This window comes from Mesoplodon bidens, assembly GCF_964165515.1.
Source record: "Mesoplodon bidens genome assembly, chromosome: 1".
Classification (NCBI taxonomy): Eukaryota; Metazoa; Chordata; class Mammalia; order Artiodactyla; family Ziphiidae; genus Mesoplodon; species Mesoplodon bidens.
This window is the reverse complement of record NC_138176.1, coordinates 215,634,899-215,660,700: the sequence shown is the minus strand read 5'-3', so window position 1 is coordinate 215,660,700 and position 25,802 is coordinate 215,634,899. Positions and strand designations below refer to the sequence as shown.

At 43.0% G+C, this 25,802-nt stretch overlaps 1 protein-coding gene and 1 long non-coding RNA gene across 2 annotated transcripts in view; both read left to right on the top strand.

The window, feature by feature from the left end:
- The window catches only part of MANBA (mannosidase beta), a 136,938-nt gene extending 125,874 nt beyond the window's left edge, over positions 1–11,064 (top strand). Inside the window, exons 15-17 of the mRNA XM_081252712.1 lie at positions 5,351–5,493; positions 6,345–6,602; positions 9,766–11,064. Coding sequence (XP_081108838.1) covers positions 5,351–5,493; positions 6,345–6,602; positions 9,766–9,990 — 626 coding nt within the window. The 3' untranslated portion in view covers positions 9,991–11,064. The remainder of the gene's footprint in view (positions 1–5,350; positions 5,494–6,344; positions 6,603–9,765) is intronic.
- A 13,757-nt stretch (positions 11,065–24,821) lies between these two features.
- LOC308622340 lies at positions 24,822–25,476 on the top strand. Its single transcript, XR_014016612.1, has 3 exons — positions 24,822–24,922; positions 25,135–25,281; positions 25,374–25,476. It is a non-coding gene; the product is annotated as an uncharacterized lncRNA (long non-coding RNA).
- The last annotated feature ends 326 nt before the right edge of the window (positions 25,477–25,802 follow it).

Below are 25,802 nucleotides of genomic sequence, written 5' to 3'. Positions count from 1 at the left end.
CAGGCTTCTCAATGCAGTGGCTTCTCTTGTCGTGGAGCATGGGCTCTAGGTGCATGGGCTTCAGTAGTTGTGGCACGCGGGTTCAGTAGTTGTGGCTCACGGGCTCTAGAACACAGGCTCAGTAGTTGTGGCCCATGGGCTTAGTTGCTTCACGGCATGTGGATCTTCCCGGACCAGGGCTCGAACCTGTGTCCCCTGTGTTGGCAGGTGGATTCTTAACCACTGCACCACCAGGGAAGCCCTTTTGGGAGGTTTTTGATTACTGATTCGGTCTCCTTACTAGTAATTGGTCTGAAATAAAAAACACGATTTTTTATTTCTTCTTGATTCAGCCTTGGACGGTTATATGTTTCTAGGAATTTATCCATTTCTTCTAGCTTGTCCAATTTGTTGGTGTGTAGTTGTTCATAGTAGTCTCTTATGATTCTTTGTACTTCTTTGGTATTAGTTGTATTGTCTCTTGTTTCATTTTTGATTTTATTGATTTGAGCCCTCTCTCTTTCTTTTGTGATAAGTCTGGCTAAAGTTTTATCAGCTTTGTTTATCTTTTCAAAGACCCAGCTCTTATTTTCAGTGATCTTTTCTATTTTTTCTAAGTCTCTATTTTGTTTATTTCTGCTCTGATCTTTATTATTTCCTTCCTTCTACCAACTTTGGGTTTTGTTTGCTGTTCTTTTTCTAAGTTCCTTTAGGCGTAGGGTTAGGTTGTTTATTTGCAATTTTTCTTGTTTTCTGAGGTAAGCATGTATCACTGTAATCTTCCCTCTTAGAACTGCTTTTGCTGCCTCCAGTAGATTTTTGGATCATTGTGTTTTTGTTTTCATTTGTTTCCAAGTATTTTTTGATTCTTCTTTGTCTTTGGTGACCAATTGGTTGTTTAGTAACATATTATTTAGCCTCCACATCTTTGTGTTTTTTGCAGTTTTTTTCTTGTGATTGATTTCTAGTCTCATAGTGTTGTGGTTGGAAAAGGTGCTTGATATGATTTCAATTTTCTTAAATTTATTGAATCTTGTTTTGTGGCATATCATGTGATCTGTGCTAGAAAATGTTCCATTTACACTTGAATCAAATGTGTATTCTGCTGCTTTGGATGGAATGTTCTAAATATCTATCAAGTCCATTTGGTCTAATGTGTCACTAAAGGCCAGTGTTTCCTTATTGATTTTCTGTCTTGATAATCTGTCCATTGATATATGTGGGGTATTAAATTCCCCTACTCTTACTGTGTTACTGTCAATTTCTCCCTTTGTGTCTGTTAATATTTGCTTTATGTATATAGCACTTCTATGTTGGGTGCATATCTATTTACAATTGTTATGTAAGATTGATCCCTTGGTCATTATGTAATGTCCTTCTTTGTCTCTTGTAACAGTCATTGTTTTAAAGTCTATTTTGTCTGATATAAATAGTGCTATCCCAACTTCTTTTGATTTACATTTGCATGGAGTACCTTTTTTCATCCCCTCACTTTCGGTCTGTGTGTATCTTTAGATCCAAAATGAGTCTCTTATAGGTAGCATATGTATGGGTCTTGTTTTTAATATCCATTTGGCCACTCTATACCTTTTGACTGGAGCATTTAGTCTATTTACATTTAATTATTGATAGGTATATACTCCCATTTTGTTAATTGTTTGGGGGTTGTTTTTTGTAGTTCTTTTTTTGTTCCTGTCTTCTTCTCTCCCCTTTTGATTTGATTTGATGTTCCTGTCTTCTTCTCTTCCCTTTTGATTTGATGACTATCTTTAGTTATGTTTGGATTCCCTTCTCTTTTTTGGTGTTTATCTATTGTAGATTTTTGGTTTGTGGTTACCATGAGGCCTATATATAATATAATGTAATGTAGTATAATATATATGATTATTTTAAGTCTCTGATCTCTTAATCTCAAACACATTTTAACAACCCTACATTTTTACTCCCCCATCCTCGCCATGATTATTGTTTTTTTTTTAAACTCTTTATGGAATTTGCCACAATATTGCTTCTGTTTTATGTTTTGTTTTTTTGGCTGCAAGTCATGTGGGATCTCAGCTCCCTGGTTCGACCAGGGATCAAACCCACACCTCCTGCATTGGAAGGTGAAGTCCCAACCACTGGACCACCAGGGAAGTCCTGATTATTGTATTTGATATATTTTACATCTTTTTGTTTTGTGTATCCCTTAACTAATTATTGTGGATATAGATGATTTTTGTCTTTTAACCTTCCTGCTAGCTTTGTACATGGTTGATTTACTACCTAATATTTGCCTTTACCAATGAGCTTTTTCCTTTCATAATTTTCATGTTCCTATTTGTAGCCTTTTCTTTTTCACTTAGAGAAATACCTTTACCATTTCTTGTAAAGCTGGTTTGGTGGTGCCCAACTCTTAGATTTTGCTTGTCTGTAAAACTTTTGATTTCTCCATCAAATCTGAATGGAAGTCTTGCTGAGTAAAGTATTCTTGCTTGTAGATTTTCCCTTCATCACTTTAAATTTATTGTGCCACCCCATCTGGCCTGCAGAGCTGCTGAAAAGTCCACTGATGGCATTATGGGAGCTCCTTTGTATGTAACTTGTTGCTTTTCCCTCTTCAATATTCTTTCTTTAACTTTTGCCCTTTTAATTCAGTGTATCTTGGTGTGGACCTCTTGGGTTGATCTTGTTTTTGTTCCAGGACCTGCAAGTCTATTTCTTTTCCCAGGTTAGGGAAGTTTTCAGCCTACTGTGTCCTCACATATGTTCTCTGCCCCTTTCTCTCTCTCTTCTCCTTCTGAGACCCTATAATATGAATATTAGTGCACTTGATTTTGTACCAGAGGTCTCTTAAACTGTTCTCTTTTCTTTTTATTCTTTTTTCTGTTCAGCTTCAGTGATTTCCACTACTCTGTCTTCCATCTCCCTGATCCATTCCTCTGTATCATTTCATCTACTGTTGATTTCTTTTAGTGTATTTTTCAATTGTTGTAGTTTTCATTTCTGTTTAGTTCTTTATATCTTAAAACTCTTTGTTAAACTTCTCACTGTGTTCCTCCATTCCTCTCCTGCATTCTTTGATCATCTTTATGATCATCACCCTGAACTCTTTCTTAGGTAGATTACCTATCTCCACTTCACTTAGTTCTTCATCTGGGGTTTTATCTTCTTCCTTTGTTTGGAACATGTTCCTCTGTTGCCTCATTTTGCCTAACTTGCTCTTTTTTTATTTCTATGTATCTGGTAGATTGGTAATGTTTCCTGATCTTGGAGAAGTGGCCTTTTGTAAGAGATACAATGTGTGTCCCAGCAGCTCACTCCCCTCTGGTCATCAGAGCTATATGCTCTAGGGGTACCCCCTATGTGGGGTGCATGGGTCCTTCTGTGTGGTGGGCTTACTGGTGTCGTTGGTCTAGTAGGCATGGCTGGCCTTTGGCCCAATTGGTTTCCAGGCCCTGCCTTGTGTGGACCCTGCCAGCCACTGGTTGGTGGGGCTGGGTCATGAGGCTGCTGGTTGCAGAACCCTGGAGGGTCCCAGGGCTACTGCTGTTTCCGTCGTGGGCAGAGCCAGGTTCTGGGGTGGGTGGTTACAGGGCTGGGGTTCCTGGATCTAGTGTTGGCCTGCTGGTGGGTGGGGCCAGTTCCTGATATGGCTGGCTGCAGGTTCTGGGGTATTCCAAAGCTGGTGCTGGCCCATTGGTGAGTGGGGCTGGATCCCAGGGCAGCTGGCTGATGCATCCAAGGTTTCTCAGAGCTGGTGTTGGTCTGCTGGTGGGTGGGGCCCAGGCCCGGGGGTCCTGGGGCTGGTTCCAATCTGCTCTGTTGGCTGTGTCCAACAAGGTAGGCTGTAGGGCTGCAGTGGTCCTGGGGCTGGTGTCTGCCCATTGGTGGGTGGAGTTGGTGTCCAGGGGAACCTGGAGCCAGTAGGTGAATCTGGGTCCTGGGGCTAGTGCTGGCCCACTGGTGGGCAGAGCTGACTCCTAGGGTCTCTGGCTGCAGGGCCCAGTGTCCCAGAGCTGATTTTGAATTGTTGTTGGGTGAAGCCAAGGCCCAGGATGTTCTGGGGCTAGTGCTGGCTGGCTGGTGGCTGGAGCTGGGCCCCAGGATTTCTGGCTGTCAGGCCCTGGGGGTCCTGAGGCTAGTGCTTGCACACTGTTGTATGGCACTGGGTCCTGGGCCCTCTGGTGGACAGGACCATGTCCTGAGGTGCCTTGGGCTCAGGAGGTCTTAAGGCAGCCTGTCTGCTGGTGGTTGTCCAGCTAATTGCTTGGTCTGAGGCGTTCCAGTACTGGTGTGAACAGGCTGGTGGGTGAGGCTGGGTCCTGGTGCCAATCAGCTAGAGGGAGGATTCCAAAATGGCGCTTGCCAGTGTCTGTGTCTCCAGGGTGAGCTCCAGTTGCTTGCTGCCTCTTTGGCAGACTCTCCAAGATCAGCAAATGAGTCTGATTTAGGCTCCTTTCAAATTACTGCTTCGGCCCTGGTTCCTGGAGTGTGTGAGATTTTGTGTGAGCCCTTTAAGAGGGGAGTCTCTATTTCCCCCAGCCCTCTGGGACTCCTGAAATTAATCCCTGCAGGCCTTCAAAGCCACACATTCTCGGGGCTGGGGACTTGTCTTCCTGGTGCAGGATCCCTGGGCTGGGGAGCCCAATAGGGGGCTCAGACCCCTTGTTCCTTGCGGAGTACCTCTGCAGTTGTAATGATTCTTACATTTGTGGGTCACCCACTCCTGGGGTGTGGGTCTTGACTCTGTGCAACTCTGCCTCTCCTATCCATCTTGTTCTGGTTCCTTCTTTATATCTTTAGTAGTAGATGATCTTTTCTGCTAGATGTTGGTCTTTCTCATTAATAGTTGCGCTGCAAATAGTTGTGATTTTGGTGTGCTCATGAGAGGAGGTGAGCGCAGGGTCTTCCTGCTCCACCATCTTGGCCAGCCTCTATAATAGTATTTTTGCTAAGTAATACTAGCGAAATGAATATTTGTAACAGATGTTCACTGCCAATGCTATGGACTCCCTTTTTCATGTGTATGTAGGGAAAAGGAACATTGATACATTGAGCTCCTGGAAGCAGAGTTGCATATGAGAAAGTGCTAGCTAGGAATCAGGTCTGGGCTCAAAATACTGCCAGTGGCATGTTTGACTTAACTGCTTGAGCTCCATTTCCTCATTTGAAAAGTGCGATGTTAATGGCTGCCTCACTCCGATTTGAGGCTGACATGAGGTGACGTCCAAAAATGCTACTTGCCCTCAACAAACGTGGGTTCCCTCCACTGTCAGCCCTCCCGTCTCTGCTCAGTGCCCTGAATTATGACAGGTTACACAGCTGGGCCATGTGGTTGATGACTCCGACGGCTTGACCCTTGTTTCCTAACCCAACTGATTACTTTTAGAGTATGGAGGAAAGTGGAAAATGCTTCATTATTTTGCTCGGCATTTCTTCGCTCCGCTGTTGCCGGTGGGTTTTGAGAATGAAGATGTGTTTTTCATCTACGGTGTGTCAGACCTTCACTCAGACCACAAGATGATGCTGACTGTAAGTTGCTTGGATATTTTTCTCTCTGTGGTAGAGGGCGAATTTTAGATTTCTTTAGTTATTTGGTTCTATTTTTTTTGGAAAAAAGAAAAGAGAAATTAATTTGTATCAAAATGTCTCTAGTGCTTGCAGCAGAAAATGAGCTGTTCTTGGAATTGGAAAACCTATACTCAGGGAAAAATTCTGCTATTTATTCTATGACCTTAATGTCTTGATTCAGTTTCCTCATCTGTAAAATGACACCAGCCTGCCTTCTTAAAGGATTTCTATGGATAGTGAATACAGTCATTAGATGACTGTGCACTGTAAACTGTAAAATGCCAGTTAGATCTAAGGTTATTTATAATCATGAGAAGCTGGAAATAGGCTAAACTTTACCAAAAGAAATCATTTAAAACAGTATGTTAAAGTGGAAATCAGTAAAATTATTCAGAATATATATGTGGAAAAATGAACTTGTATTTAAAACAATTTTAGCTAAAAGAAAGGATAGAAACTCAAAGAAGTCTTGGATGGCTACAGTTAGGAGGACATTGAGAACAGGTCAAGTCTATGAATTAACTATAATGTGCCAGGTCCTGTGCCTTCCATAACTTGCTTAATTCTCACAACAGCCTGTGGAGTTAGTGCTGTTATTATTCTCATTTTACGTTTGAAGAAATGGATACTTTGGGAAGTTAACTTCTTGGTTACATGACAAGTACTTGGTGGGGCTGAGGTTAAACCCAAGTTTCCCAGTCTCTTAACCGGTTCTGCTATTCTGACTTTCATCTATTATTACTACTATTATTCTCTAAAAAAAAAATAGTAACTAAGAATGTTTGGTTTTTTTCTGTCTTGTTTCTCCCCAGGTGAGAGTCCACACATGGAGTTCCCTGGAGCCCGTGTGCTCCGAGACGACTAAGCCTTTTGTGATGAAAGCAGGGGAATCTGCTCTTCTCTATGAGAAGCCAGTAGCTGAGTTATTAAGAGGATGTACAAACTGTACACGACAAAGCTGTGTGGTTTCCTTTTACCTGTCAACTGACAGGGAGCTCTTGAGCCCAACCAGCTATCACTTCCTGTCCTCACCAAAGGAGGCCAAGGGGCTCCACAAGGCAAATATCACTGTAAGCACCAGGGGTCTGGGGCCACCGTGGCTTTGTGGAACTGTCCTGCTTTTTTGCAAAATTTCTGCTTGGTACTGAGCTTACCTGGGACCCGGGGAAGATGGGCCCCTTCCCACTGGAAGCAAAGAGCAAATAATGTTTATTTCTAATTCAGCATTTGTCAGAGCTTAAGGTTCCTGCCACTCCTGCTCTCCCATCACACCTCCCTAGTCAGGCTGGTGCAGTGGAGGGCAAGGCAGCAGGAGTCGACATCCCCACTGACTGCTCCTCCTCTAGGTTCCAGGCTCTGTCTGTCCTGGGGGCTTTACTGCATCAACCATGAAGTATTATCATCTGCATATACAAGTGAGCAAATGTGCTTGGAGGGACCGAGTAATGAGTTTAAAGTCCGTAGCCAGGAAACAATGGAGCCCGGTAGAAGCACTCTTAATTTTGCAGTTTTTGTTTGTTTGTTTGTTTTTATTTTTGTGATACGCGGGCCTCTCACTGTTGCGGCCTCTCCCGTTGTAGAGCACAGGCTCCGGACGCGCAGGCTCAGCGGCCATGGCTCACGGGCCCAGCCGCTCCGCGGCATGTGGGATCTTCCCGGACCGGGGCACGAACCCGTGTCCCCTGCATCGGCAGGCGGACTCTCAACCACTGCGCCACCAGGGAAGCCCTAATTTTGCATTTTTAAGGAGAGTCTATTCATTTAAAAAACTGTCACTCTACTCTCTGATTTATTGCTTCCATGTTGCTCAATCACCAGATCTCTTTATCACTGCCAAGGGAAAAAAAGGGACGATCGGGATATGATATGTTGTTATAAAAATTGTGTAGCTAGGGCTTCCCTGGTGGCACAGTGGTTGAGAGTCCGCCTGCCGATGCAGGGAACACGGGTTCGTGCCCCGGTCCGGGAGGATCCCACATGCCGTGGAGCGGCCGGGCCCGTGAGCCATGGCCGCTGAGCCTGCACGTCCGGAGCCTGTGCTCCGTGACGGGAGAGGCCACGACAGTGAGAGGCCCACGTAGAAAAAAAAAAAAATTGTGTAGTTAGAAAATTTGGAATCTGTCTAGTTGATTGAAAACCTTTCCTTCCCTTTCCCCCTCTCCATGTAGTGATTGAAACTTCCTAGAAGAATATTTTCATTCTCTATTTTTAATCAATTTTAAGTTTGTTTTAGATTTCATTGAGAAGACTTAAGTGAGAGGATTTTTTACGTTTGCTTTGGAAATCATATCAAAACTCAGTCCTTGAAATGAAAGCATAGCTTCCTTCCCAATTAATAATGAAGTATTCCCATAATGAAATCTATCTGTAACAACTGATATAGGGCAAATATGAAGGAAATGACATACATTTACATAGCTTCTTTCCAGAAAAAAAGCACAAAACTATGTAGTAGACAAATTTGCAGTCTCTAGACAGGATTTCCAACTCTTTCTTTCCTCATCTGGGCCTCCATTACTTTGAGATAACTGGGCTGCGGGAGAGGTGGGACTTTTTCCTGTGTCCTACCTCAGCTGGATTTCAATGAGACTTTGCCTATCCTAAAGGGATAGAACAACAATAACAACACTAATAGTAACGATAGTTAACGTTATTGTAGGCTTAACGTAGGCCAGGCACTTGGATATAGTATCCTCAGGGGGATGCTGGGGACTGGGTTTTCCTCCCTGTATCCCTGAAGCCAGAGTACAAGCTTGAGCTCTGGGCTCTGCAGTCAGATATGCAGAGACAAGGTTTCCAATCAGAAGAAGGCAGCAACAAGAGTGAGCAGGTGCCAGTGTCCCTTCTGGCCTTGGCCTTGGGACAGAGTAGCTGAGGCTTCCCTGCAGGCTCGGTGGCAGCCAGGGGCAGCCATGTAAACTGTGTGCCTGCAGCTGCTTTAGGGTCTTCCTCAGAATAGGTGGGTGGCATGATTTGGGAATTTGACATCTAACTTCAAGCCTGCATCTCTGACCCTCTGAGAGCTACCTAATACATTTTGTTTCTTTTTTGCTTCTTCTTCTTGTTAATAACTCAGAACCCGGCATGCTGTCTCAGGCTAAGTTATATATAGTAAAAATTGCCCTTGGAAATTCTTTATGTCACCCATAACCTATAATGTCAGACCTATGGCGTGGCATGTATGCATGTTGAAGAGTCATGTTTCATGACAGATGCACGGCTGGAATGCCAGGTCCCACTCAACTGTGTACTCACAGTGAGAGAGGCTCACAAGCCCCCAGGAAGCAGCTCTGCCGCACTCTCTGCCTGTGCTAAGAGGCTAATGAATGACAAGACTTAAACTGTGCTCTCCTTTGCTGATATCGTGTGGGATTCACATGTGTTAAAAGTGCTAATGTAAAGCAACTGTACTCCAATAAAAATTAATTTAAAAAAGAAGGAAAAAAAATTAAAGCAAGAAAGTTAAGGGTCGGATTACAAAGCTGAGAATTCACATTATGAAGATTTTTTCAAATATTTCAAAGTTGGATGGACTTATATCCAAATGAATAGGAAAATAAATAATTTCATTTAGATGGTTCCGAATGAGTACAATGTGATAGATACCTAAGAATGAACATTAGTAAATCTGTCAAGAGTAATATGAAAAGCAAATTAATTTGAGCTGAATAAAAAAAAAGTACTAATAATATGACTTTACTGACGATGCAATAAAAGAGAGAGAGCTCTATTGGTAGAGCTTTTGGAGATGCCCAGCCGGCTGCTGCCTAGATTGCAGGATCTCCTCAGAAGACTAGAAGGTGAGCATCATGGCTGTGCTCTGCAGCCAGCTCCACACAGATTCTGAGAAAGTCATTTAAACCACCCAGCCCTGGTGCAGAAATGTGCCTCTCTTAATGAGACCCTGAGAAAAAGATATAAAGCTGTGAAAGCTACAAAGCCTTGAGATTCATGTGAAATATTCTTCTTAATAATTGGAGACTACATATTCCGCTCCCCCCACCCCCCGCCTGGTTTGAGATTACAATTTGGTAATTTTCCACAGCCTTCAATACATTTCCAGGTATTTTTTAGCATCTGACACAGTGCATGGAATGTATGACTTTAGCAGCTGCAGAACCAAAGTTGTAGGATATGCACTGCTTGTTAGCCGCATCGACGTTCTGCTAGGCGCTGTATATAGAATAAAGAGCTCTGCCTTCCTCCTTCACTTCATTTATCCTTTTCTTTCAGGCCACCATCTCTCAGCAAGGGGACACATTTGTTTTTCATCTGAAAACCTCAGCTGTTGCTCCCTTTGTTTGGTTGGATGTAGGAAGCATCCCAGGGAGATTCAGTGACAATGGTTTTCTCATGACTGAGAAGACACGGACTGTATTCTTTTACCCTTGGAAACCCACCAATGAGAGTGAATTGGAGCTATCTTTTCATGTGACTTCGCTGGCCGATATTTACTGAGGGAATCCAGGTTGTATTTGCAGGAGCTGAAGGCAACCAGAAACAAGTTGAAGAAGCCAGGAAACGCGTCTGCTTGCTGTCAGGTGTCTGCATAACCACTTGGTGAAGAGTTTGTACGGTGCATTCTCCCAGGGAAGGCTGTGTACTCAGGTGATGTCCTCCTCCAACAAAGCTGTGCCTAGGTGCCGTCCAGTCTGCACCAGGACTGTGGTTTTAGCCCATTCCCCCACAGCTTTTGCACCACATGAACCAGTTATAACCCAACTGCTTCTCCAAGCCCCAAAAGGAGGTCTGTCCACATTGCAGCCCTTTAAGGGAATCACAGGTACGTAATTATTGCGGTATCTGTGGAATCAAATGTGGAAGGTCGTGAGGTCACGTAGGCTCTCGTGGTTAGCTTTGAGAAATACCAAATAATCGGATTGAAACTGCTTTGTTGTTATTTCCAGAGGAAATGGAGATTCAAATGTCACAAGAGAAAGAGATTTCTGGGTGGTAGCCATATTGGTTGCTATTGCTGGAAAGTTTGGGGAGTTGATTGTTGTCATTCAGTTACTTTTTGGGTAGGAGTCCTGTTTTCATTGGCAATGTTTTTTAAAAAATATTGTTTTAACAATAATAATTTATTTTTTCAAAGGCCATTAGAGTGATTCTCCTTTGGAAAAAAAGCTCACATTGAAATGGACATCACCATGGTCCCTTTGGAAACTTTCGGGTGTCCTGACATAGGTCACCCATTGTTATGTATGGGTTTCAGATTTGGTTGAATCCAGTGAGCTTTCCAATTCAAGGTTGTGGTTAGATTTGTACTTGGTGATCCTGGCAGCAAAGTGGTATTTCCTTTAACTTGAGTTTGAACTATCTTAAAAAATTTTGATTAATTATAATTGCTATGAAATCATTTTATTCTGCATTATCATGTTTATAAAATTACATTGGTAATGAAGCAAAGGGGGCAAAATGTTAATAAGTAGCCAATTTGGGTAAAGGTGTATAGGAATTTTTTGTTCTGCTTTTGTGACTTTTCTGTAAGTTTGAAATTATGTTAAAATTTTAAAGTTATATAAATTGCATCGACAACTTGGTGTTTCACTTGTGGCTTATTTCCTCATTCTATGAACACTCAGTTTTGCCCAGTACCATGCTGAGCCTTAATTTCCATTTAGCTCTGGTCAAGTTTTTAGTCTATTTGATAAACTTGAAGAGTTTGAAGAATCTAATCCAGGATATTTGAGGGGTCTTCTCTAAGAAGAATCAGGTAATTGGTTATAGAGTGGACTGGCGGTGAGAGTTTGGCTTTAGAATCAAGACTAAATAGATAATAGTTTTGGTTTTAAAGCTGAGAAACTTTTGGCCGTGGTTCAGAGACTAAAAAGAAAATAAATGCAGCCAACCCAGGCCTCTCCTTCAGTATCTATGAGTTCCCTCATTTTATGTGTTATTTCAAAATATATATAACAGCCTTATGAAAGGCTGTGACTTAGGGATGTAACCCAGAAGATTCTTACCTGATAAATATTATATCACTTTCTTGTCACTGTTGCTGGGGGACAGGGAGGACACACCTTTCCATTCACTAGAGCATTTTTCTGTGCTAGGTGCCCTGTGAGGTGGCCTTTGAAGTTGATGGGCCAGAATTTACTGGGTTGGCCAAACCCAAAAACTTTGTTTGGGTTTTTCCCTAATATCTTTCTGTAACGACCCAATACATTGCAATTCTGCCCTTACTAGCTCTGTAACCTTAATCAAGTTATTTAACTTCTACGTTCGGTTTTCTTGTGGTACAGTGGGAATAATTACACTCACCTTGTAAGTGTGGGTTTTAAAATTTATTTATTTATTTATTTTTGGCTGTGTTTGCTCTTCATTGCTGCATGCGGGCTTTCTCTAGTTGTGGCGAGCGGGGACTACTCTTCATTGTGGTGCGTGAGCTTCTCGCGGTGGCCTCTCTTGTTGCGGAGCACAGGCTCTAGGCGCTTGGGCTTCAGTAGTTGTGGTTCGTGAGCTCTAGAGCACAGGCTCAGTAGCACACAGGTTTTGTTGCTCCGCGGCATGTGGGATCTTCCTGGACCAGGGATTGAACCCATGTCCCCTGCACTGGCAGGCGGATTCTTAACCACTGCACCACCAGGGAAGTCCCTGTAAGTGTGCTTTGAAGAATAAATTAAAAATGTGGTTCAAGGGCTTGGCCCAGTACTGACACTTAGTGAAGGCTCTGTAAATGGAGGCACCATTCTGGGGTGTGACCCTCTTGTCTAGAGAGTGCAGGGCTTCCGGCCACGCTAACTTGAGTCAGAATCCAAGTTCTTAGGCTTATTGGCTGTGTGACCTTGCGCAACCACTTGATCTTCTAGATTTTAGTTTTCTCATCTGTAAAATGGAGATAGTAATCTCTAACCTTCAAAGGTAGTGGTAAAGATTAAACAAATAGGGTCTGGAACAAAATAAATGCTATTCATACTGTTTTTTTTTTTTTTTTTGGCCGTACGCGGGCCTCTCACTGTTGTGGCCTCTCCCATTGCGGAGCACAGGCTCCGGACGCGCAGGCTCAGCGGCCATGGCTCACGGGCCCAGCCGCTCCGCGGCATGTGGGATCTTCCTGGACCGGGGCATGAACCCGTGTCCCCTGCATTGGCAGGCGGACCCCCAACCACTGCGCCACCAGGGAAGTCCCAGTCATACTTTTTTAACATCATTATCACTCAGTACGTGAAGCAAGGGTAAAAATGAAGCAAATAAAGGCAGATGCCTTTTTTCTTTCTTGTTTTAAAATTGAAGTATAGCTAATACAATATTGCATTAGTTTCAGGTGTACCACAAGGTGATTCACTTATATATATGTATTTTCAGATTATTTACCACTATAGGTTATTACAGTATATTGAATATAATTCCTTGTGCTATACAGTAAATCCTTATTGTTTATCTGTTTTATATATAGTAGTGTGTATCTGTTAATCCCATACTCCTACTTTGCCCTCCTCTCTCCTCCTCTTTGGTAACCATAAATTTGTTTTCTCTGTCTGTGAGTCTGTTCCTGTTCCTGTTTTTTGTTTTGTTTATTAAAATATTTTTTGATGTGGACCATTTTTAAAGTCTTTATTGAAGTTGTTACAATATTACTTCTGTTTTTTTATGTTTTGGTTTTTTTTGGCCGCAAGGCATGTGGGATCTTAGCTCCCCAACCAAGGATCGAACCCTCACCCCGTGCGTTGGAAGGCAAAATCTTAACCACTGGACCACCAGGGAAGTCCCTCCTGTTTTGTATATAGACTCATTTGCATTATTTTTTTAGATTCCACATGTAAGTAATAGCATATAATATTTGTCTTTCTCTGACTTGCTTCACTAAGTGTGATATTCTCTAGGTTCATCCATGTTGCTGTAAATGGCAATATTTCATTTTTTAAATTATTTATTTATTTATTTTTTGGCTGCATCAGGTCTTAGTTGCAGCATGCGGGATCCTTCATTGAGGCACGTGGCCTCTTTGTTGGGGTGTGCAAGCTTCTCTCTAGTTGTGGTGCGTGGGCTCCAGAGCATGTGGACTCTATAGTTGTGGCACGTGGGTTTAGTTGCCCTGCGGCATGTGGGATCTTAGTTTCCCAAGCAGGGATTGAACCAGCTTCCCCTGCATTGCAAGACAGATTCTTAACCACTGGACCACCAGGGAAGTCCCAATATTTCATTTTTTAAGGCTGAGTAATATTCCATTGTATATATGTATATAACACATATTTTTTTTTAGTACTGTAGACAAGAGATCCACCTCAATTTTTTTTACTTTTTATTTTTTTAATTAAAAATTTTTAATGGAATTTTAGTTGATTTTTAATGTTATGTTAGTGTGTGGTATACAGCAATGTGATTCAGTATACCAGCTGGTATACAGTAGGACCTTGTTGTTTATCTATTTTATATATAGTAGTTTGTATCTGCTAGTCCCAAGCTCCTAATTTATCCCTCTCCCACCTTCTTTCCCCTTTGGTAACTATAAGTTTGTTTTCTACATCTGTGAGTCTGTTTCTGTTTTGTAAATAAGTTCATTTGTATCATATTTTGGATCCCACATATAAGTGATATCATAAGGCATTTGTCTTTCTCTGTCTGACTTACTTGACTTAGTATGATAATCTCTAGGCCCATCCATGTTGCTGCAAATGGCATTATTTCATTCTTTTTTATGGCCGAGTAATATTCCCCCCCACACACATATACACATACACACATATACATACTACATCTTCTTTATCCATTCATCTGTCAGTGAACATTTAGGTTGCTTCCATGTCTCGACTATTGTAAATAGTGCTGCTGTGAACATTGGGGTGCATGTATCTTTTCGAATTAGAGTTTTCTCCAGACATATGCCCAGGAGTGGAATTGTTGAATCATATGGTAACTCTATTTTTAGTTTTTTAAGGAACCTCCATAGTGGCTGCACCGACTTACATTCCCACCAGCAGTGTGGGAGGGTTCCCTTTTCTCCACACCCTCTCCAGCATTTGTTATTTATAGACTTTTTAGTGATAGCCATTTTGACTGGTGTGAGGTGATACCTCATTGTAGTTTTGATTTGCATTTCTCTAATAATTAGTGATGTGGAGCATCCTTTCATGTGACTTTGGCCATCTGTATGTGTTTTTTGGAAAAATGTCTGTTTAGGTCTTCTGCCTGTTTTTTGATTAGGTTGTTTGTTTTTTGATATTAAGTTGCATGGACTGTTTATATACTTTGTATATTAACTTCTTATTGGTCATATTGTTTGCAAATATTTTCTCCCAGTACGTGGGTTGTTTTTTCATTTTGTTGATGGTTTCCTTTACTGTGCAAGAGCTTTTAAGTTTGACTAGGTTCAATTTGTTTATTTTTGCTTTTATTTCTTTTGCCTTGGGAGATTGAGCTAAGAAAAGATTACTATGGTTTACGTCAGAGAATATTTTGTCTGTGTTCTCTTCTAGGAGTTTTATGGTGTCCTGTCTTATATTTAGGTCTTTAAACCATTGTGAGTTTATTTTTGTATATGGTGTGAGGGAGTGTTCTAGTTTAATGGATTTACATGTAGCTGTCCAGCTCTCCAACACCACTTTTTGAAGAGGTTGTCTTTTCTCCATTGACTATTATTGCTCCCTTTGACGTAGATTAGCTGGCCATAGGTGCGTGGGTTTATTTCTGGGCTCTATATTCTGTTTGTCTGTTTTTGTGCCAAATACATGCTGCTTTGATTACTGTGATTTCTGTAGCTTTGTGGTACAGTCTGAAGTCTGGAAGGGTTATGTCTCCAGCTTTATTTTTTTCTTCAGGATTGCTTTGGCAATTCAGGGTCTCTTGTGGTTCCATATAAATTTTAGGATTATTTGTTCTAGTTCTGTGAAAAATGTCATGGGTATTTTGATAGTGATTGCATTAGATTTTAGATTGCTTTGGGTAGTATGATGCCATTTTAACAGTATTACATTCTTCCAATCCAAGAGCATGGGTTATCTTTCCATTTCTTTAAATCACCATCAGTTTTCTTTATCAATGTTTTATAGTTTTCAGTGTATAGATCTTTCACTTCCTTGATTAAATTTATTCCTAGGTATTTTTTTGACACAATATTAAATGGGATTTCTTTTTGCTTTCTGTTTCTAATATTACATTATTAGTGTAAAGACATGCAACAGATTTCTGTATATTAATCTTAAATCCTGCTACCTTGATGAATTCATTTATTAGTTCTAATAGTTTTTGTGTGGAGACTTTAAGGTTCTCTATATAGAGTATCATGTCATCTACAAATAGTGACAGTTTTATTACCTCTTCCCTTCCAATTTGGAAGCCTTTTATTTCTTGTCTGATTGCTGTGGCTAGGACTTCCGATATTTTTTTGAATAGTAGTGGTGAGAGTGGGCATCCTTGTCTTGTTCCTGAAATTAATGGGAAGGCTTTCAGCTTTTCACTGTTAAGTATTATGTTGGCTCTGGGGTTATTATAAATGGCTTTTATTATGTTGAGATTTGTTCCCTGTATATCCACTTTGATGAGAATTTTTATCATGAATGGATGTTGAATTTTGTCAAATGCTTTTTCTCTGTCTATTGAGATGATCATATGATTTTTTTTTTTTCGATAAGCAGGCCTCTCACTTTTGTGGCCTCTCCTGTCACGGAGCACAGGCTCCGGACGCGCAGGCTCAGCGGCCATGGCTTACGGGCCCAGCCGCTCCGTGGCATGTGGGGTCTTCCCAGACCGGGGCAGGAACCCGTGTCCCCTGCATCGGCAGGCAGACTCCCAACCACTGCGCCACCAGGGAAGCCCGATCATATGATTTTTGTCTTTTCTTTTGTTAATGTGGTATATCACGTTGATTTGCATATGTTGAACCATCCTTGCGACCCTGGAATGAATCCAACTTGATAGTGGTATATGATCCTTTGTATGTATTGTTGGATTCAGGTTCCTAATATTTTGTGGAGGATTTTTGCATCTGTATTCATCAAAGATATTGGCTGTAATTTTCTTTTTTGTAATGTCTTTGGTTTTGGTATCATGGCAATGGTAGCTTCATAGAATGGATTTGGGAGTGTTCCCTCCTCTTCAAATCTCTGGAACAGTTTGAGCAGTATAGGTATAAGTTTTTCTTTGTATGTTTGGTAGAATATCCCAGTGAAGCTGTCTGGTCCCAGACTTTTGTTTGGAGGGAGATTTTTGTTTGTTTGTTTTTCGGTTTTTGTTTGTTTTTTGGGTTTTGTTTGTTGGTTTTTGTTTTTTTAAATTACAGAGTCTATATCACTTCTAGTGATCAGTCTGTTCAAATTATCTGTTTCTTTTTGACTCAGTTTTGGCAGGCTGTATGTTTCTGGAACCTTGTCCATTTCTTCTAGGTTGTTCAATTTGTTGGCATATAACTGTTCATAATATTCTCTTATGATTTTTTTGTATTTCTGTGGTATCAGTTATTTCTCCTCTTTCATTTCTTATTTTATTTGGGTCCTCTCTCTTTTCTTGGTGAGCCTATATAGAGGTTTGTTGATTTAGTTTATCTTTTCAAAAAAACAGCTCTTGGTTTTATTGATCTTTCCTATGGTTTTTAATCTCTATTTTATTTATTTCCTCTCTGATCTTTATTATTTTCTTCCTTCTGCTGACTTTGGGTTTTGTTTATTCTTTTTCTAATTCTGTTAGCTGGTAGGTTAGGCTGTTTATTTGAGATTTTTCATGTTTCTTTTTTTTTTTTTTTTTTTCGGTACGCCGGGCCTCTCACTGTTGTGGCCTCTCCCATTGCGGAGCACAGGCTCCAGACGCGCAGGCTCAGCGGCCATAGCTCACGGGCCCAGCCGCTCCACGGCATTTGGGATCTTCCCGGACCGGGGCATGAAACCGTGTCCCCTGCATCGGCAGGGACTCTCAACCACTGCGCCACCAGGGAAGCCCTTCATGTTTCTTGATGAAGGCCTATATTGCTATGAACTTCCCTCTTAGCATTGCTTTTGCTGCATCTCACAGATTTTATATGGTTGTGTTTTCATTTTTTTGATAAATTTATTTATTTTAATTTATTTTCACTTTTGGCTGTGTTGAGTCTTCGTTGCTGCATGCAGGATTTCTCTAGTTGCAGCGAGTGGGGGCTACTTTTCATTGCAGTGTGTGGGTTACTTATTGCAGTGGCTTCTCTTGTTGCGGAGCACAGGCTCTAGGTGTATGGGCTTCAGTAGTTGTGGCGTGTGGGCTCAGTAGTTGTGGCTTGAGGGCTCTAGAGCTCAGGCTCAGTAGTTGTGGCGCACGGGCTTAGTTGCTCTGCAGCATGTGGAATCTTCCCGGACCAAGGCTTGAACCTGTGTCCCCTGCCTTGGCAAGCGGATTCTTAACCACTGTGCCACCAGGGAAGCCCTGTGGTTTCATTTTTATTTGTCTTTAGGTGTTTCTGATTTCTTCTTTCAGTTCATCATTGACCCATTGGTTATTAGTAGCATGTTGTTTAGGTTTCGTGTGTTCAATCTTTTCCCATTTTTCTTTCTGCGTTTGATTTCTAGTTTCATACTCTTGTGGGCAGAAAAGATGCTTGAAGTAATTTCTGTCCTCTAAACTTGTTGTGGCATGTTTTGTGACCTAGTATGTGGTCTGTCCTAGTGACTGTTCCATATGGGCTTAAAAAGAATATGTGTTCTGGGTTTGTTTGGTTTTTTTTTGGATGTAGTATCCTGTAGATAACAATTAAGCCCAACTGGTCTGTTGTGTCATTTAGGACCTCTGTTGCCTTATTGATTTTCTGTCTGGATGATCTGTCCATTGATGTCAGTGGGGGTGCTAAAGTCTTCTAGTATTATTATATTACTGTCAATTTCTTCCTTTATGTCTGTTAGTATTTGCTTTCTGTATTTAGGTGTTTCTATATTGGGTGCATATATGTTAATGAGTGTACTATCCTCTTCTTGTGTTGATCCCTATATCATTATATAATGCCCTTCTTTGTCTTTCTTTATGGCCATTGTTTTAAAGTCTATTGTGACCCTGCTTTCTTGTTTCCATCTGCATGAAATATCTTTTTCCATCCCTTCACTTTCAATCCGTGTGTGTCTTTTACCCCGAAGTGAGTTTCTTGTAGGCAGTATATTGTAGGTTTTTGTTTTTTTTATCCAGTCTGCCACTGTGTGTCTTTTTTTTTTTTTTTTGTGGATCATGGGCCTCTCACTGTTTTGGCCTCTCCTGTTGCAGAGCACAGGCTCCGGACGCGCAGGCCCAGTGGCCATGGCTCACGGGCCCAGCCGCTCCGCGGCATGTGGGATCCTCCCAGACCAGGGCATGAACCTGTGTCCCCTGCATCGGCAGGTGGACTCTCAACCACTGTGCCACCAGGGAAGCCCTAAGAATTTTTTTTAAAGTGTGTGTTTAGGGGGGAGATGTCAGACCCTAATGAATTTATAAAGGAAGAATAAATTAATGAATGGACATAAATATATGCTGACAACAATTTATGAAAGGAGAGAAATGTGTTGTATATACATTATTCTGTAAGAGAATAGTTACATCCAGACGTTCTTTCACAGTTTGTATGTGGCACTGAGGTTAATAATTTCTACCATTTTAGTAGATTTATTTTGCCACGTTTGCTGGCATAGAATTGGATGTACTCACTCTTGGCTTTGGATTTCTGAGAAGGCTTTTCTGTTAGTGGTTATGCAAACATTAATAGAATGAGAAGACCAGGATCCTGTCCTTCTGCTGTGTGGCTGCAAAGCACATTCCAGAGAGTGAAATGGAAAGAGGTCAGCTCACAGGATTACATCTTCCCAGTTTAGAATCAAGAAAACAGCAAAAATGGTAACATTCTCAATCACATTCACTAAAACTCTTCTCATTTTTCCTCTTACTTGACTTTGGAAAATAAACAGGAAGATTTTGTTCGCTATTGGAATGAAAGTGAACTGGAGTACAGGAGAGATAGATGTATTTCCCAAGCATTCCTAAAGTGACACAGATTTGAGATAGAAGAATATTCTCTGGGGGAGCAACGTAGGATAAGGCCATCTTGTTCAACACTTTAGGAAAGTTTTTTTGAAAGTTTATGATTAAAAAAAAATAAATGAAAAGAAATGTCAGTTGAGAAAGGAGTCTTAAAAGGCTGTCACTGTAATTAATACACGAGGAAGGAAGCACAAGACTAGCTGGTCAGCTAGGCTGGGCTCTGAGCTTGTGATCCATAAGCTGAAGGGGACTAACCTGCCATGACATCTTTGAGCCCTCGAATAGGGGCCAAACCATGAACAGGCTTTTCAGAAATAAGGGCATCCCATCACTGTGTCATGTTTTATAACTGTCTCTCATTTTCTTTAGACAGAGGTTACTGAATCCTGCCATGAAAAGAAAGTATGCAACTGTGATGCCGCTGAACTCCTTAGGTCAGGTCTCAGCCTTTGCACGGGATTTACTGAGCACCAGCTTGTGCCGCGTTGTGCTATGTATGCAGTGAGCGAGTACAAAGGATGACACAGCAACACCAGAATGGCCTAGAAATCTGGGGAAATGGGATGTTGGGATCATGGAAATTTCTGGTTGAGAACCGGTGCTCATTCCTGTCTCATAATGTATGTGGGAACAACCCTTTGTTCTTATTCTGTAATGTTACTTATTACAGCTTTTGTAAAGTTTACTGGATCCTGGGAGACAATTCACATGTTCCCTGTAGTTGGAACAGACATTATTGGCAGGCCATCCTACAGCTGTTTCCTCCTGTTCTCTGCTAATAGAAGTGGCTGTGCGTCCAGCCCCAGGGATTGAATCATAGTTGGTTATACTAATCCTATTCTCCTTTGCCAGTGATTGGTCTAGGGTTAGGCATGTGACTCAGTTCTGGCCAATGAAACATGAGGTGATACTTAATGTGGGGTTTTGAGGGAAGGTTTTCCTGCCTGATAAGAGAGAGACTTGTTGCCAAAGTTAAGAGGCTGTTGTGTGAGGCCTGATACCTGGAGCTGCTGCATCCTTTTTGTGACCTTGAGGAAACAGCGTTGACATAGAGGGATGTCAGAGATGTTGAACTACTGAACTAGCCTTGTAATCATCTCACTCTGGTCTTATAAAAAATAAGGCCTATTTGTTTAATCCAGTTGTAGTCAGGTATTCTGAGTTTATAACCCAAAGCATCCTACAACAGTTAAAGGTATGGGCTTTGAAATCACACATACCTATGTTTGAGTTCCAGATCTTCCATTAGTAGGCTGTTTGACATTGCATATAAGTTCCTGGGTCTTTCTGTACACGTGGGATAATAATAATCATACCTCCTATGTTAACTGTGAGGACGGAATGGGTTGATGCATAGATATTGATAGCATACAATACGTCTTCCATAAATGTTATCACCATTATCATTACCTCTGTGTTAAGTCATCAAAGAAAGCCTAGGGAGGTGGGCAGAACTGGCAGTTGCTCAGGGCATGGGATGAGGGTTGGAAGCAGCATCACCCAGGGGAGCCCACAGGAGTGAGGGGGCAGCCCTGGCACCTGGAAGGGGAGACGTAAGGACCTGGGTTCTGTCTCAGAGCTGTTAGCTCATCACTCTGCCTGGCCATTTTGTGTTAATGTATTTAATTTATTTTATTTGTGGCTGCGTTGGGTCTTCGTTGCTGCGCGCGGGCTTTCTCTAGTTGCAGCGAGCGGGGGCTGCTCTTTGTTGCGGTGCGCGGGCTTCTCATTGCGGTGGCTTCTCTTGTTGAGGAGCACGGGCTCCAGGTGCGTGGGCTTCAGTAGTTGTGGCACGCGGGCTGACTCTAGAGCACAGGCTCAGTAGTTGTGGCGCACGGGCTTAGTTGCTCCGTGACATGTGGGATCTTCCCGGACCAGGGCTTGAACGTGCGTCCCCTGCATTGGCAGGCGGATTCTTAACCACTGCGCCACCAGGGAAGTCCCCTGCTTGGTCATTTTGAAAGTACGATTGCAGAAAGTGTGGTTCAGGTCATACACAAGTCATATTTGGCCAGCAGATGATTCTGTAGGCCCAAGCACTGTTTTTAAAAGTTATATTATTAACATTTTTAAAAGGCAAGATTCCATGTAAAATCTAGATCTGTCTCGGATCTTCTTGCAATGATATTTTTAAAAGAAAGCCTCTATTTGTTTAATGCACTCATAGTCAGGTGTTCTGAATTTATAATCAAAAGTATTCTTGTGGATAAAGGCAGGGCTTGGAGGTGAGACATAGCCGGGCCTTGGAGAGGGCAGTATGGGCTCTTGCTCTGATATTAAACCCCCAGTATGCAAGTTTGGCTCCAACATGTACTGAACTTGGACAAATCACTTAACTTCTAAGCCTCAGTTTCCTTATCTTTAAGATGAGGTTAATAGGAATTACCATCTCATAGAACTGTGAGGATTATGTAAAATAAAGGATGTACAATGCCTACGATGGGTAAGTGAGTTGTAAATGCTGGCTTATGATGATTATTCCTCAAAGAATACAGTTGGCTGTGGCTGGGATGATCAGGCGTAGGGGTCTTACATTTTCCTTGCCAAAAGAAACAGAATGATTGAAGTTTTCTCTACTAAGGGAAAATAATCGTCACGCTTCTGTGACCTGAGTTGGAGGAGAAATTTTCAGGCAGTAAGCCGAAGAATTCCTAAATTTCTTTCTTTTGGTAAGCCTCCTTCCAATTTTACTGACGCAAAAATTTGAGTAGCAAGAGGCATGCCAGCTGTTCGATGATGGTGCAAAGTTCTGCTTCTTCCAGCAGAGGCCTCTTGTGCACAGGAAATGAGGCTGGTGGTGGCTGGAGGGGACGCTGGGCCAGGGCACTGGTTTCCCAGAAGCTCCCCCAGAGTCAAGCAGGGAGGAGAGTCTAAGGAAGAGCTTGTGGGGACCGCCCCCCTGTCCCCTGTCCAGGCTTCAGAGAGCTGGATGCCAGTGTCCTGAAATTCTGGAGTCTTTCTTGAAAGAAAGAGACGGGGAGAGAGAAGGAGAGAAAGAAAGAGGAATGGAGAGAGGGAGGAAGCGGGGAGGAGGGAGAGAGGGAGGAAGCGGGGAGGAGGGAGAGAGGGAGGAAGGAGGCAGCAGGTCTGTTTAAGCTCCGGGGCTCAGAGGCCGGGCACCCACGAGGCCGAGGATCTCAAGGGTCAGACCTGCAGAGAGACTCTTTCTGCTCTCTGCCTTTCAGTTGATTTCATTTCCCTTCATTGTTGCTACCTGGGCAAAAGGGCACCTGAATGATGTTTAATCCTAATTTAACTGCTATGGAGCTATGAAAACTTGGCACAAAGCCTCCGGAATAGCTGATTGGTGGGGGAGAAGTCAGATGAGCTCTTAAAAGTCCCGGTAACGGAGAGCGAGAAGGACTGAAGCCGTGAGTTACTGAAGCCGTGAGTTACTGAAACCGTGAGTTACGGCGTGGTTTGTAGAAAGGCCCAAACTTCTGGTGACGGAGGGACCGAGGGAGGGTCCTTCCTGGTCCAGCATGGCCTCTTCTGTCTAAGGGGGTGGCCCTGTGGGTGAGTCGCTGGCCACACATTCTTGAAGCTTTAAACCTGGAGTCTCTTTGCCTTTCAGAACTAAAACGCACGGTCCCTGGTGCATTCGCTGTGTGCCTATGTTGATCGTCGTTCAAGACGTGCTTTTGGTGAGGTAGGAAAGCAGTCGGGGCCAAATGGTGACTCTGACCTTCCCAGATCAACACTGGGAAGGAGAAGACGGCTAAGGGCTGCTTTGGCATCAGGCTGCCTTGCCCAGTCGTCCATGAGCACATAAATACTTCCTGAGCATGTATGTCCCTGTCTGTGGGAGAGGTAAAGTCACCCCTGGTGCTGGGGCTCAGGCAGTGGTGGAAGGGGTGCAGGGGGTGGTACTTAGGAAGGAGGCGGGCATGTTTCTTTTGGGCGGCGCTGCTCCGGTGGTGGTACCTGCCTGTGGAGCTGCGGTGGGTCTTCACAGGGATGTGATGGCTGATCCTTTGGCCTCTCCGGGGCAGACCGTGCTTCAGCTATGAGACAGGATTCTGCATTAACACGGCGCCCCTTGGGGAGCATTTTGGATGCCCTGGCTTGAATTTTGGTGGGCTGGAAGGGACACAAGGCAATGGGCAGAACCAGGCAGGGTGTTGAGATGAAGCTCGAGGGCTCCAACGCCAAGGAAGGAGAGTGAGGCTGAAGGAGGATGGGTAGGGAGAGAAAACCAGCATGACTCTTGTGGCGCCTCTGGGGTTCATTTGCAGAGAAGAGTGTGAGTGCCTCACGTACTGAAGCTACCGAGTCCGTTGTTGATGGGATGCCAGTTTCCCGCTGGTTTGCCAGCCTTCAGTGCCAGCACTTGGGCAGCTTCGCCTACCCCCTCTTGGGCACGTCTGTGCCACCTTGCCTTTCAGAGCAGCCGTGCAGTCCGTGATGGGCTGTGGAGCGAGACCCAGGAGCGCAGTGTGAGCCCTGATGGCTGAGTCCAGCCCCTTTACTAGACTGGGGACCTCCAGGCACATCAGCATCTTTTTCTTTCTGTGGAAAATGGCAGGAATTACTCCCCCTGCCTGCTTTTTACCTCTCAGATTGTTATGAGAATAAATATTTGAAAACATCTTGTAAAAGACAGCATTCATGTTTACAAGGTTTGTTTTTATTTTTTTTCAAAATTACAAAAGGAAGTTTATTTCAAAAGCAAAAGAGAACATTTACATTTGAACAAAGTGACAAACTGGTTGTCCTGCGAAAGAAAAAAATTCATGGCGTGAAGTTTCTCATTAAAAATTTTTGAAGCAAAAATAACTTCAGTTGTGCATTCTTGCCTTAGGAAAGGGAAGGAAAACTGTAAAACAGGTTTGGAAAGAAAAAATCTCTCTCTGGCCAGAGAATAGACCTAGCAACATGGTTATCTGGTATCTGGCATCAACTCGTCACCCTCCCTGAGCTGATGCCATCGTATTCGAGGTTTCATCTCACCATCTTCAGCACCAACTCTGCTTCCTGAGTCCCAAGAAGGAAGCCTGGGAGATGGGATTGCTAGAATTCAGATTCTTCTGCAAGTCTTCTGCCAGTTCTCTGCAGACTGCGAGAAAGATGAACTTGCTTGTTCCTCCCCTTTGGGTGGGATCCCAAGCACCACGGCCACTTGAAGACCTTCAGCTTTAGCATCAACATGCCCAAGGGCTCTTGCACGGCATCTAAGGGACTACAGACCATGGAGGCTGGAGAGCGGGAGTCCTCCTGAGTCAGAGCAGGGATAACAAGACTTTGCTGCGGTAACTGTCCCTCCCCTCATCCTACCTGATCTAATACCCTTGGTCATCTCTGAGGATTTCCTTAAGAGAACCTGTGACATTGTCCTTACAATGCATCTTTCCTTCTTAATCCAGGGAAATGATTTTGCCCTTGGTGATGGCCATTTACCATGATTGCAGGTGACTTTCAGAGTGAGTGGATGTTTGCACGCAAGTTGGAACTCGAAGGAACTTCAGGTTCAATCTCCATCCTTTAGGTAAGGAATTTTGATTTGTGCCAGAAACTAGGAACTGTCTGCCAAAAGCAACCCCCCTCCTAATACTGGGAACAAAAGTAGATCACCCACGTAGGTAGCCTCCCAGCTCTTGGTGTGGCCATGGGACTGAAGTTTTGTTTCCAGTGCAGTGTGAGGGGGGAAGGGGCCCATTCTAAACTCCCACACGTGCTTCTCCGCGCTCTCCCTTCCAGCTGACTGGACCATCACCCCCAGCAAGACCTTAGGAGCCAAGGGCTGGAGGGAGAGTCACTGTCAGCGGGGATCCCTTCATGACTACGTGGAAGAGAGACGCCCTACTCACCCCTGTCCCCTACTGCAAGTGTGGTTTATTAAAACACGTGAGTGGAGACAGGAGATCCTGTGGTTTAATGCTTTATGTGTGCCTCAGTCTCCTCATCTGTAAAATTGCAACAAAGTTCTTCCTTCACAGAGTTTTTGAACAAGTAATATGGGATAATGAGTGACCACTCACTGTAGTGCCTGGCAGGTGACAGATGCTCAAGAAATCTAGACTGAACACATATCTTCGTTCCCGGAGGGTTGTTGTGACATCTTAATGAAATAATCATTTTGGAGAGAGAGATCACCATGGAAAAGCTAATGGTTGGAGGTGAGAAAATGCTGTCTCAGCCCCCTCCTCCCTCTTATTCTAAGAAACTCTAACAATTTGTGGACCTAGTCACTTGTCCAGGGTAATGGAAGCAGGCTATTATAGACACAGTGGAATCTATAATAACGGAGAATGCTATCCATTGAATTTCACGCGCCTCCTCAGCACCTCCCTCAACCCCAAACCCCAGTGACGAACCTAGAAAACCCATGGACAGGAACTTGTCATCTGGGGGATTGGTGGTGAAAC